Below are 11,796 nucleotides of genomic sequence, written 5' to 3' on the forward strand. Positions count from 1 at the left end.
CGCCTGTAATCCCAGCTACTCAGGAGGCTGAGGCAGGAGAATGGCGTGAACCCGGGAGGCGGAGCTTGCAGTGAGCCCAGACGGCGCCACAGCACTCCAGCCTGGGCGACTGTCGGTCTCAAAAAAAAAAAAAAAAGAAAAAAAAGTTTCATAATCTGACATATCTTCTTGCATTTCTTATCAGTTTATCTCATGGACTAGTTTCTTGTGATTCTCTTTGTCCGGTGAGGTGTATTTCTTATCATAGTCACCCAATAAATAACTGTAAAAGGAATAAAGGATGACTGCACTGTGTTTTCATTACCATCCCATTAGGTCAAAGTTAGGTTAATTATGTTTCTTAAAATAGTAATGATTGAAAAAAATCCAAAGCAGGGTAAACATTCAAATAATATTTCAAATTCCATTTTAGAACAAGCTCATAGTTTATTTAACCTGGAAATTCCATCTCTGCTAGGGCAACAATAAGAGTCCTATTGAAAAATTTGAGAGTTTCTCTGCTGTTACACTCACAAAAGACAGGCTGTGCCCTCAAACAGCAAGATTGTTATATGCAGCTTATTATGGTTTCATGAATTTTACCTAAACTCTTCCTGATTACGTTTATATAGTTGGCCTGCACTATTTTTGAAGAATGTTATGTTGCATAAATATAGAATTGGCTGGCCTTTTATTGCTCCAACATTTCAAGCAAGAGTAATATCAATTTACTGTCATTTTTTCAGTTAATCATTATTTCGGCTTACTTCTAAATATGTTCTTAAAATGGAAAATTTTGTAAATTTAGACAATATATAATGTCTAGATTAAATCTTGACAAATAATTCTGCAGTTTGATTAAGGAGTGGTAGGAGGCTAGAGGAATAATTTAAGAGAAAATAGTTAAAAGAAAAAAAGTAGGTTTTAGAATGAGGGACATTAGATAGAATTCAGTGTAAAAACAAAATTTTTCTTCAGGGTGAAGTCCTTTAGAAAGCCACTATAGTATAGTAAAAAGGGTATGATTTGTAGTCAGCAATGCTGGGTACGAATCAGACATCTGTTACTTCACAGTTGTGAGATTTTGGGCAACTAAACCGATCTTCTTGGAACTTTCCTTAATAAAAATGCAAGAATAATAAAAATTACTTCATCAGATTCTTGTGTGCATTAAATGGTCAAATATTGTAATAATGCCTATCGTAGATTAGGCTCTGAAAACAAACAATCAAACCGAACAAACTGGATCTAAAAAGAAAGAATGTCCCAGAAAATTTTTCAATAGGTTCACGTTTCCCAGTGTAAAATAGGATTGTCTTGGTTGACGCTCCCTTTTCAAAAAAAAAAATTACTCCAAACTCTTGAATAATGGTCCTATTAAAATATGTACTAAACTTTTGAAAGTGTAAACAGTGAAAAAAATATTTATCTGAAAGCTGGCATGACGGAAGTTGAGCTTCTTCCAGCCCTGCCAATGAAGTAGGGCAGGAACCCGTTTGTTTATTTTCTGGTATGGCACATAAATAATCTTGCCCACAGAGGTCCCAAGAGTTCATTTAGAGTAGATCTGTCACTAGTGGTAAACAAAAAACAGATGTTAAAGAAGAGTGAAAAACTGAGAAGTCATCAAGGAGGCTTTATGAGGAACGAACTGGAAGCAGCACCAATGCTCCCATTAGAGGATGTTAAGTCTGTAGAGATGATGAAAGCAACAGCACTTGTTTTTCTTCCCCATATGTGTATCTTGGTGGTACTAAGCCTTTCAAATCAGGCCTTTATAAGACCCATGAACAAAAATCTGAGAAAGAAGTACTTGTGGAGTGTAGCTTATTAGAATTTTTGTGTTGAAGGATTTCTACCAGTGGTTCAATGGCAACATGAAAGGCATTTGCCTAACCTTCCGTATATTCCTTACCAAAGCTTTTCACAGAAGAATTTGATTTAATCTTATTTCACACTGGTGAGAATGCAAACCAGCAACCACTGTGCAGGTGGGAAAGGGGTTGCTGAAGGGAGCTCACACAACCTCAGAGATGCTTTTGGAGGTGAGTTCAGTTCCCCAAGCACCTTCCAAGTGCCTTCAAGGAGCCAGAGGTGTATTATAGCCCTTTGAATACAAAGATGAATAAGTCATAGTTTCCAACCTCGAATAGGTCATGGCCTAAGAGGGTAATAGAGGAGACAGATATATGAATAACTGATATGAACTGTAAAGTGATAAATGAAAATAGAGATAGGGGGAATTACATACAGAGGAATGCTTAAGCTCATTTGGAGATTCCAGGGATGCTTCCTGAAGGGTAACATTCCTGAACTGACTCACTGGAGTATGAGAAGGAGTCATTCAGGTGAGGCTAGGTGAAAGGCGACCCTTGGTGGGTGGTGATATTCTAGACAAAAGGAATAGTCTAGGCAAAATCATGGAAATGGATGATAATTATGTGTATAGTTGGCTACTGACAGGGTAAAGCCCAGGGTGGAAGCTGGATGGAAAAAGGACTAGAGAAGCAGGCAGTGGGGCAGGCCGTCAAAGCCTATTTGTAACATTAAATATCTCGTTTTTGATTTTTTAAGAAATGAGAAATATTGAAGAGTTTTAAAGAGAGGAGTGCCATGGTCAATTTTCTATCTTAAATACATCATTGTGATACCATTCTAGAAATTGTATATAAAGTAGTAAAAGGAGATCAGTTAAGAAGCGAATGAAATTGCTTATGCTTAGGCTAAGAGCCTAAATACAGAATGAGGTAGAAGGAGTGGAGGAGAATATAGATTCAAGATAGAAGACACCACTGGCAAAAATGTAAGACCAAATGAGCATAGCCGTTTAATAAAATAGTATCTTAGATGGAGGAATATGATTAGCAGGTGCAGACAATAAATTCAGTTTTGAACATTTTAAGTGTATAGTGCATATGAGGGTATAAAAATGCTTATACCCAGCAAACGTTTGAATCTTGAGAGAAGTCCAGACTAGAGATAAAATATTCTAAATGCTCAGCAAGCACATAATAGTGGAATATGCAAAAGAATTGTATTTCTTAAGAAAAACATATTCATTCATTCATTGATTCATTCATATATTCATTCTCAACAAATACTTAATGAGCATAGCAGGCACTGTTCTAGGCTCCGTGGATACACTGAACAGAACAGTCTCTGCCCTGTCTCTTATACACATCTAGATGTGTATAAGAGACAGATTTTTGAAGAATGTTATGTTGCATAAATATAGAATTGGCTGGCCTTTTATTGCTCCAACATTTCAAGCAAGAGTAATATCAATTTACTGTCATTTTTTCAGTTAATCATTATTTCGGCTTACTTCTAAATATGTTCTTAAAATGGAAAATTTTGTAAATTTAGACAATATATAATGTCTAGATTAAATCTTGACAAATAATTCTGCAGTTTGATTAAGGAGTGGTAGGAGGCTAGAGGAATAATTTAAGAGAAAATAGTTAAAAGAAAAAAAGTAGGTTTTAGAATGAGGAACATTAGATAGAATTCAGTGTAAAAACAAAATTTTTCTTCAGGGTGAAGTCCTTTAGAAAGCCACTATAGTATAGTAAAAAGGGTATGATTTGTAGTCAGCAATGCTGGGTACGAATCAGACATCTGTTACTTCACAGTTGTGAGATTTTGGGCAACTAAACCGATCTCTCATGGAACTTTCCTTAATAAAAATGCAAGAATAATAAAAATTACTTCATCAGATTCTTGTGTGCATTAAATGGTCAAATATTGTAATAATGCCTATCGTAGATTAGGCTCTGAAAACAAACAATCAAACCGAACAAACTGGATCTAAAAAGAAAGAATGTCCCAGAAAATTTTTCAATAGGTTCACGTTTCCCAGTGTAAAATAGGATTGTCTTGGTTGACGCTCCCTTTTCAAAAAAAAAAATTACTCCAAACTCTTGAATAATGGTCCTATTAAAATATGTACTAAACTTTTGAAAGTGTAAACAGTGAAAAAAATATTTATCTGAAAGCTGGCATGACGGAAGTTGAGCTTCTTCCAGCCCTGCCAATGAAGTAGGGCAGGAACCCGTTTGTTTATTTTCTGGTATGGCACATAAATAATCTTGCCCACAGAGGTCCCAAGAGTTCATTTAGAGTAGATCTGTCACTAGTGGTAAACAAAAAACAGATGTTAAAGAAGAGTGAAAAACTGAGAAGTCATCAAGGAGGCTTTATGAGGAACGAACTGGAAGCAGCACCAATGCTCCCATTAGAGGATGTTAAGTCTGTAGAGATGATGAAAGCAACAGCACTTGTTTTTCTTCCCCATATGTGTATCTTGGTGGTACTAAGCCTTTCAAATCAGGCCTTTATAAGACCCATGAACAAAAATCTGAGAAAGAAGTACTTGTGGAGTGTAGCTTATTAGAATTTTTGTGTTGAAGGATTTCTACCAGTGGTTCAATGGCAACATGAAAGGCATTTGCCTAACCTTCCGTATATTCCTTACCAAAGCTTTTCACAGAAGAATTTGATTTAATCTTATTTCACACTGGTGAGAATGCAAACCAGCAACCACTGTGCAGGTGGGAAAGGGGTTGCTGAAGGGAGCTCACACAACCTCAGAGATGCTTTTGGAGGTGAGTTCAGTTCCCCAAGCACCTTCCAAGTGCCTTCAAGGAGCCAGAGGTGTATTATAGCCCTTTGAATACAAAGATGAATAAGTCATAGTTTCCAACCTCGAATAGGTCATGGCCTAAGAGGGTAATAGAGGAGACAGATATATGAATAACTGATATGAACTGTAAAGTGATAAATGAAAATAGAGATAGGGGGAATTACATACAGAGGAATGCTTAAGCTCATTTGGAGATTCCAGGGATGCTTCCTGAAGGGTAACATTCCTGAACTGACTCACTGGAGTATGAGAAGGAGTCATTCAGGTGAGGCTAGGTGAAAGGCGACCCTTGGTGGGTGGTGATATTCTAGACAAAAGGAATAGTCTAGGCAAAATCATGGAAATGGATGATAATTATGTGTATAGTTGGCTACTGACAGGGTAAAGCCCAGGGTGGAAGCTGGATGGAAAAAGGACTAGAGAAGCAGGCAGTGGGGCAGGCCGTCAAAGCCTATTTGTAACATTAAATATCTCGTTTTTGATTTTTTAAGAAATGAGAAATATTGAAGAGTTTTAAAGAGAGGAGTGCCATGGTCAATTTTCTATCTTAAATACATCATTGTGATACCATTCTAGAAATTGTATATAAAGTAGTAAAAGGAGATCAGTTAAGAAGCGAATGAAATTGCTTATGCTTAGGCTAAGAGCCTAAATACAGAATGAGGTAGAAGGAGTGGAGGAGAATATAGATTCAAGATAGAAGACACCACTGGCAAAAATGTAAGACCAAATGAGCATAGCCGTTTAATAAAATAGTATCTTAGATGGAGGAATATGATTAGCAGGTGCAGACAATAAATTCAGTTTTGAACATTTTAAGTGTATAGTGCTTATGAGGGTATAAAAATGCTTATACCCAGCAAACGTTTGAATCTTGAGAGAAGTCCAGACTAGAGATAAAATATTCTAAATGCTCAGCAAGCACATAATAGTGGAATATGCAAAAGAATTGTATTTCTTAAGAAAAACATATTCATTCATTCATTGATTCATTCATATATTCATTCTCAACAAATACTTAATGAGCATAGCAGGCACTGTTCTAGGCTCCGTGGATACACTGAACAGAACAGTCTCTGCCTTCACAGAGCATGGGTTCCATGACCTAGATGATAAAAAGTGTTGGGTCAGGCAGCATTGTAGATACAGGAAGAGAAGATCTCAAAGAGACTATAAAAGCAGCGGGAGGATCAGGAGAAGTAATTTCCTAGAATCCAAGGAAAGAGAGAACATTAAAAAGAAAGAAGTTGTCACTAACATCAAACATGACAGAAATGTTGAGTAAAACAAGGAAGCCATGCAGACCTGGATAAATGTAGTTTTAATGGTGTGATGGGACATAAGCTAGATAGTAGTGTCTAGCTTAGGAAAAGACAGTAAAAAATATGCTTGAAAGAAGTTTCAGTGAAAAATGAAAAAGAAAGAAAGGGTGGCAACTAGAAGGGGCACGACATTCAGTCCTAAAATATTGAAAACTTTCTTTTGCATCAATTTTTCTTTTTCAGTGGACTCTTGGCATCTTTATCTTGATGTTCCACCAACAAGTAGAACTCAACGACCAATGAAAGCATCAGAAATCCCCATTTCTGCACATGACCTCACTATTCCTAGACACCCTGACTTTAAGCTTTGCCTCTTTTCCATAACTGTGATATCTAAAGATCACAGGATCTTCCTGCTCTTTAATTTCTATTGCTACCTCTCTGCTACAGACTCTTAATACTTCTCACATGGTCTATTTTGCTAGCCTAACAAAAGCTCCCTCTTCTCTTGCCGTTTAACCTGAGAATCCAGCCTCTGCCTTGCTGTCAAAATAATCTAATACAACACATTCCTGTTCGTGTTACTTCCCTGATGTAAAGGCTTTAGGGGCTTTCCAGTGACAACCAGATTCAGGACAAACTCATTAAAGTGGTATTCTATATTTTCCCCACAATATGATTTTAATCAAGTTTCTCTCTCTGATATTCATTTTCCCCAATATATACCCTGGGATCCGGTCAGATTGGCCTCTTCATTGTTTCCTGAGATTTTCCCCCCTTGGCCATGAATTCTTTGCCTTGTCTAAATTTATCTATCCTTTAAGTTCCAATTCTGTTGTCTTTTTCTTTTCTTTTTTTTTTTTTTCAGAATTCCCACACTGCTTTTATCCTTTGAACTGTGATAAAACTTTACCCATAGTGATTCTCTTTGTATTATAGATACTTGCATATTATGTTTACAATACCTACTATACTTTAAGATCTATGAGACTGGAGAATATGTTTAATATGTTTTTATTGTCAGTATCTTGCATAGGGCATATGGGAAGTAATAAATGTTTGAAGAACAAAAATGAACTCCTCAAAATATTTAATATAAAATTTTTGGAGCTCAGAGTGACCTTAGAGATAATACAGTCTAACTCTTTTATTTTAGAAGGGAAAGAATTGGAGAAAAAAAATGTTAAGTGACTGCCCAAAGTCGTATGGCTGTTGAGCGACAAAACAGTACCAAAATTCCATTTCCTGGCTTTCAGTCCTGTCCTCTTTCCATTTCATTACAGTACCTGCTTGGGAAGCTTGAATTGAGTCTTCATCCTTGTCAACAATGTCCCTGAATTTGGTACCATCATTAGTGTAAAAGACATAGAGTCCTTCCCAGTCTCACAAGTTTATGAGTCCACAACCCAATGAAAATCTGGGAGAAAGTTCAAGCTACCCATCCAACTTACCAGGCGAAAGAGGCAGATGGTGTTCCCAGTGATGTTGTAGTGGATCAGAACCTCAGAATCAGTGCTGATTCCGAATGACACATCTGGGAATTTTTGCACCATGCTACGGAGTATGGACACTGCTGGTATTTCTAAATCCTAAAAACAAGAGAAAAAAATAATACCACAGTGATTATATTGAATGGCAGAGACAAAGGATATGGAAAAGAAATATGCTATGAAGCTTTACCAGAAATCATAGATTTGATTTACCACCCAGTAACACATGATTTACCTCTAACAGTTCAGGTTTAATTGTCAGTAACATTCTTGAATTTTCCAGGCTCTGTGAGTTAATAGGTAACCACGAAATTGTAGCTGAGCTTGAGACTCCTGTCAGGCCTTGTCATAGAGCTTGAAGTTTACTAGGAGCTGAGAGAGGCCTCAAAATCATAAAGGCCTGCCTAGTTTGGCTGCACTGTTGTAGATATATATGAGAAGCAACTGTTCTGGGAACAATTTGTTTAACAGTGAAACAGCAAACAAACGAACATAACCAATTCTATTTTTGTTGAAATGGCATTTATTTACTAATACCTGTATGTAGGTTAGAATAATTTTAGAGCACTGAGATAATATGCAAAAATTAGCAGTTTATATGGTTTTTAAAACTAACTCTAGGATTAAAGGAAAAGTATGTAAACAACTAACTATGTTGTGCTAAAGATTTATAGGTGCCTTGTGACCTGACCAAGGACAAAGAAGTTCCCAAATTCCTGAGACCCTTGCTGGTGCCCAGATGCATATGCTTGCTGGTTATTGCTTGATCCCAACTCCCTCCTCTTCGCCCTGCCCTTAATGTACAAAGAGCCTAAAATTGGTAGTGACTTAAGACGTACTTTATTTATTTATTTTGAGACAGAGTCTCACTCTATCACCCAGGCAGTGTTGCAATTTTGGGTCACAACAACCTCCGCCTCACGGATACTGGTGCCTCAGCCTCCTGAGTAGCTGGGACTACAGTTGTACGCCACCATACTTGGCTAATTTTTTTCTGTATTTTTAGTAGAGATGTGGTTTCGCCATGTTGCCCAGGCCGGCCTCGAACTCCTGAGCTCAGGCAATCTGCCCCCGTCAGGCTCCCAAAGTGCTAGAAATACAGGTGTGAGCCACTGTGCCTGGCCAAGATGTGCTTTAGGATGCTAGTCCACTGTCTTCTTGGTTTACTGGATCTTCAAATAAACCGGCTTTTCCTCCCACCGGCTCTTGTCTCTTGAGTTTTGGCTTTGGTTACATTTGTGGAGGAAAGGAAAAAATGCAAAAATACGAAATAGGTGCCATCAAAAGGGCCAAAAAAGAAAAAAAGAAGAAAAAGAAAATAATTAAAATGAAAGCTTGGAAGTTTTAACAAAAGTTTATGCAGGGTATGGAAGGACAGTCCCTCTCTTGCCACTGTAGATAAGCCTGAGCTTTGCACATGAAGATGCTGTTCACGCATCCAACCCTGCAGCCCAGGCCTGCAGGAGGGAGCAGAGAAGCCACTTCCGAGCAATGATTCCAGGCCTTCCATAGAGGCTGGCATCATTTTTCCTGCTGTCACAGGACCTTTATCCGTAGGAGCTCAGGGAAATTAACAGGAACAAACATGTTCTACCCTGGAAGTCTCCAGGCTGAAGGAGGAGATGTGCAAGGAGAAAAGAAGATGGCTAGTTGATATGCTTTGGCTGTGTGCCTACATAAAATCTCATCTTGAAATATAATCCCCATAATCCTTACATGTCACGAGTTGGACCAGGTGGCGGTAATGGGATCATGGGGGCAGTTTCCTCCATGCTGTTCTTGTGATAGTGAGTGAGTCTCACAAGATATGATGGTTTTATAAGTGTCTGGCCTTCCCCCTGCTTGTGCTCATTCTCTCTCCTGCTGGCCTGTGAAGAGGTGCCTTCTGCCATGATTGTAAGTTTCTTCAGGCCTTCCAAGCTATGCTGAACTGTGATTCAATTAAACCTCTTTCCTTTATAAATTATCCAGTCTTGAGTATGTCTTTATTGGCAGCATGAGAATGGGCTAACACACTCGTCTTGCATCTGGGATCAAGCAGAGCGAGCTGGTATCTACTCTTCTAGAGGCTGTGAACAATAGTTAATTGAGGCCTCCTCTCTTACTCTGCTCCTTCAGATGGAATTGCTCAAGGATAAAATGATGGCATCTGGCGGCTGTTTAAGTTATTGCACACTTCTCCAGGTCCATGCTCTTGCCCCTTCCCTGTCTTTCTGAGGGTGTTTTTGTCTACAGCTCAGATTTCTCATTCCTGAAAAATGTACTCCCTGTCTTTCTCCCCCACTTGCATCTCATTGCAGTGATTTCCAGCTGTGTACACAGAACCGACAGGGTAATCAGGAGTTGTAATTGGTGAATGGAAACAGACAAGAAGGTCTGCTATGAGAGAGTAGGGGCTTAATCAGCTGTGACGATTTCCAGATGCTAACACCAGAGAAAGATGAAAATGCTGAAATGAGGGAATCTCATTTATGGCTGCCTTTATTAACCAAGCAGCCAATCTGGAAGGTGGAGGTTAACACCTTGAATATACAAAATGCCATCCTTTTCCAACATTTCAGACAAGGCAAAGAGAAAGAAGAATAAGAGTCCACATTATCTGGGGGAAAGGCCTTAAAAGGCTGTGCACTGACTAATGTCCAGGAGCTTCAGAATCCTGTAAACAGTGTTACTGAATGATATAAATTGGATTCACTCTGGCCCCTGCCTATTCATAGGGTGCTATGAGAGTACAGACCAAATGCGTTTAGGACAATGGTAGGGTTCCATGAAGGCATTCTTTCTGCAGATCCTGACTTGAGCTCCAACGCATCCATAGATGAGGAGATGCAGCCCACAGGCTCAGAAAGAAGTAAGTGTGAGAAAGATATAATTTAGAGACTGGGAATGTCTTAAAAGTAAGAGGTCCCAATGGACAAGATGAAAGCAAACTGTGGCTGTCTCCCTTTGCCCCCACTTCTAATGCAGTGTCATCTGCCAGCAGTTGGCTGCTGTGGTTCCCTTGAGGTAGAACATTTCTGGCTCTTGGGGGAGTTGCAAGTAGGGTATCTGAACTAACCTGGAAGAAGCCTATGACAGCCACCTCAGTGGCAGCAATGAATTCCATGGCAGCTGGGACATCTGCGAGCCACGTGGGTTCCTGGGCAGCACCAGGACCATCTAGAGAGAGAAGTAGAAGATGTCAGGGTACTGAGGTGAGAAGAAGCAGCTCTAAATAATGAGAGCATCTATACCTTTTATCTCTATACTAAGGCTAAGAAAAGCACAATTTCTAGGAGTACTGTTAGCATGCCAAAGTATAATATTTTTACTAACATATGGAAGGTGACCCTACTGATGGTCTGTCTCTGAAGGATACTGCCAGACTTTCCTGCTCTCCGCTAGACAAAATGCATCGTATCCAGGATTTCCTGGAAAGCTTTCTAGGTGTGGAGGAAAAGTACCCAGAGAACCACCATGATGCTCCTTTTCCTTCTCCTAATAACACTTTCACACTATTGCCACCCAACTACATTTTTCTTTTACCTGCGGATTTCTCAACTTCTGCAGCAGCTTCTGCAGTCAGGTCACATGTGAGGAGAAATAGGAAGAACATGAATCTGGACAGGGCAGCTTCCATTGCCCCTCTCCTGCTCCTGCTCCAACCCTGGACTTTGTGTTTGGGAGGCCGACTTAGGGCAGCCCGCTCTGTAGCTGATTGGCTGTGAGGTTGTTAGGGCTTTGGGAACTTTGCAGCTGGCTCCCGGAGAGCCTTCAACTTCTGAGATAAAAGACCAAGTTTAGTAATCGGGACTCAGAACATAACCAACCAGAAGAAAGTCAGGTCAGTTTATTTAAATAAAAAATGTAAATATTCAATGCCAGGTATTGATCCTCGCACTAGGGATAGAAAGATAATTATGATCTGATCCAGCCTCTGCCAGCTTAGATTGTCAGTGGGAGAGATAGGCAAGTAAAAAGATTATTTAAACATAAGATGGAAAGTGATATAGAAAAATTCATAGGGTGCTATGACAGTACAGATTAAGGGTATTCGGGACAATGCTAGGTTTCAATGAAAGTGTTCCTCCTGTGGAGGATGCCCAAGCAGAGTCCTGGGTAAGTAAGATTTTGCCAGAAAACACAAGGTAGAAAGGAAGTTTCATGTAAAGAACCAAAGCATAGAGATGCAAATATAATGTGTGACAGAATTACTAGTAATTGAGAATGATGAAAAGGAAGGAAGTGATACATGTGGGCAGAAAGGCATATGGGACCAGCTCACAGCAGGCCTTATATGATACGCTAAGCACGGGAGCATCAACTTTATTCTGTAGGTGATGAGAACCCCTGAAAAGTCTTAAGCAGAAGAAATAGATAAAGTTTGATTTTGCTCACAAGTGTCTGAGGAAGTCCAAGATGAGATTTTCCACAGGCATTGGGA

General features: G+C 39.2%; 1 protein-coding gene across 1 annotated transcript in view; it reads right to left on the reverse strand.

The window, feature by feature from the left end:
• The window catches only part of ERP27 (endoplasmic reticulum protein 27), a 29,934-nt gene extending 18,397 nt beyond the window's left edge, over window positions 1-11,537 (reverse strand). The window contains exons 1-3 of the mRNA XM_011990806.1: window positions 10,899-11,537; window positions 10,432-10,532; window positions 7,335-7,472 (exon numbers count right to left, since the gene is read on the reverse strand). Of these exons, the coding sequence (XP_011846196.1) occupies window positions 7,335-7,472; window positions 10,432-10,532; window positions 10,899-10,992 (333 nt within the window). The 5' untranslated portion in view covers window positions 10,993-11,537. The remainder of the gene's footprint in view (window positions 1-7,334; window positions 7,473-10,431; window positions 10,533-10,898) is intronic.
• Between the last annotated feature and the right edge of the window lie 259 nt (window positions 11,538-11,796).

This window comes from Mandrillus leucophaeus, unplaced genomic scaffold (genome assembly GCF_000951045.1).
Source record: "Mandrillus leucophaeus isolate KB7577 unplaced genomic scaffold, Mleu.le_1.0 Scaffold383, whole genome shotgun sequence".
Classification (NCBI taxonomy): Eukaryota; Metazoa; Chordata; class Mammalia; order Primates; family Cercopithecidae; genus Mandrillus; species Mandrillus leucophaeus.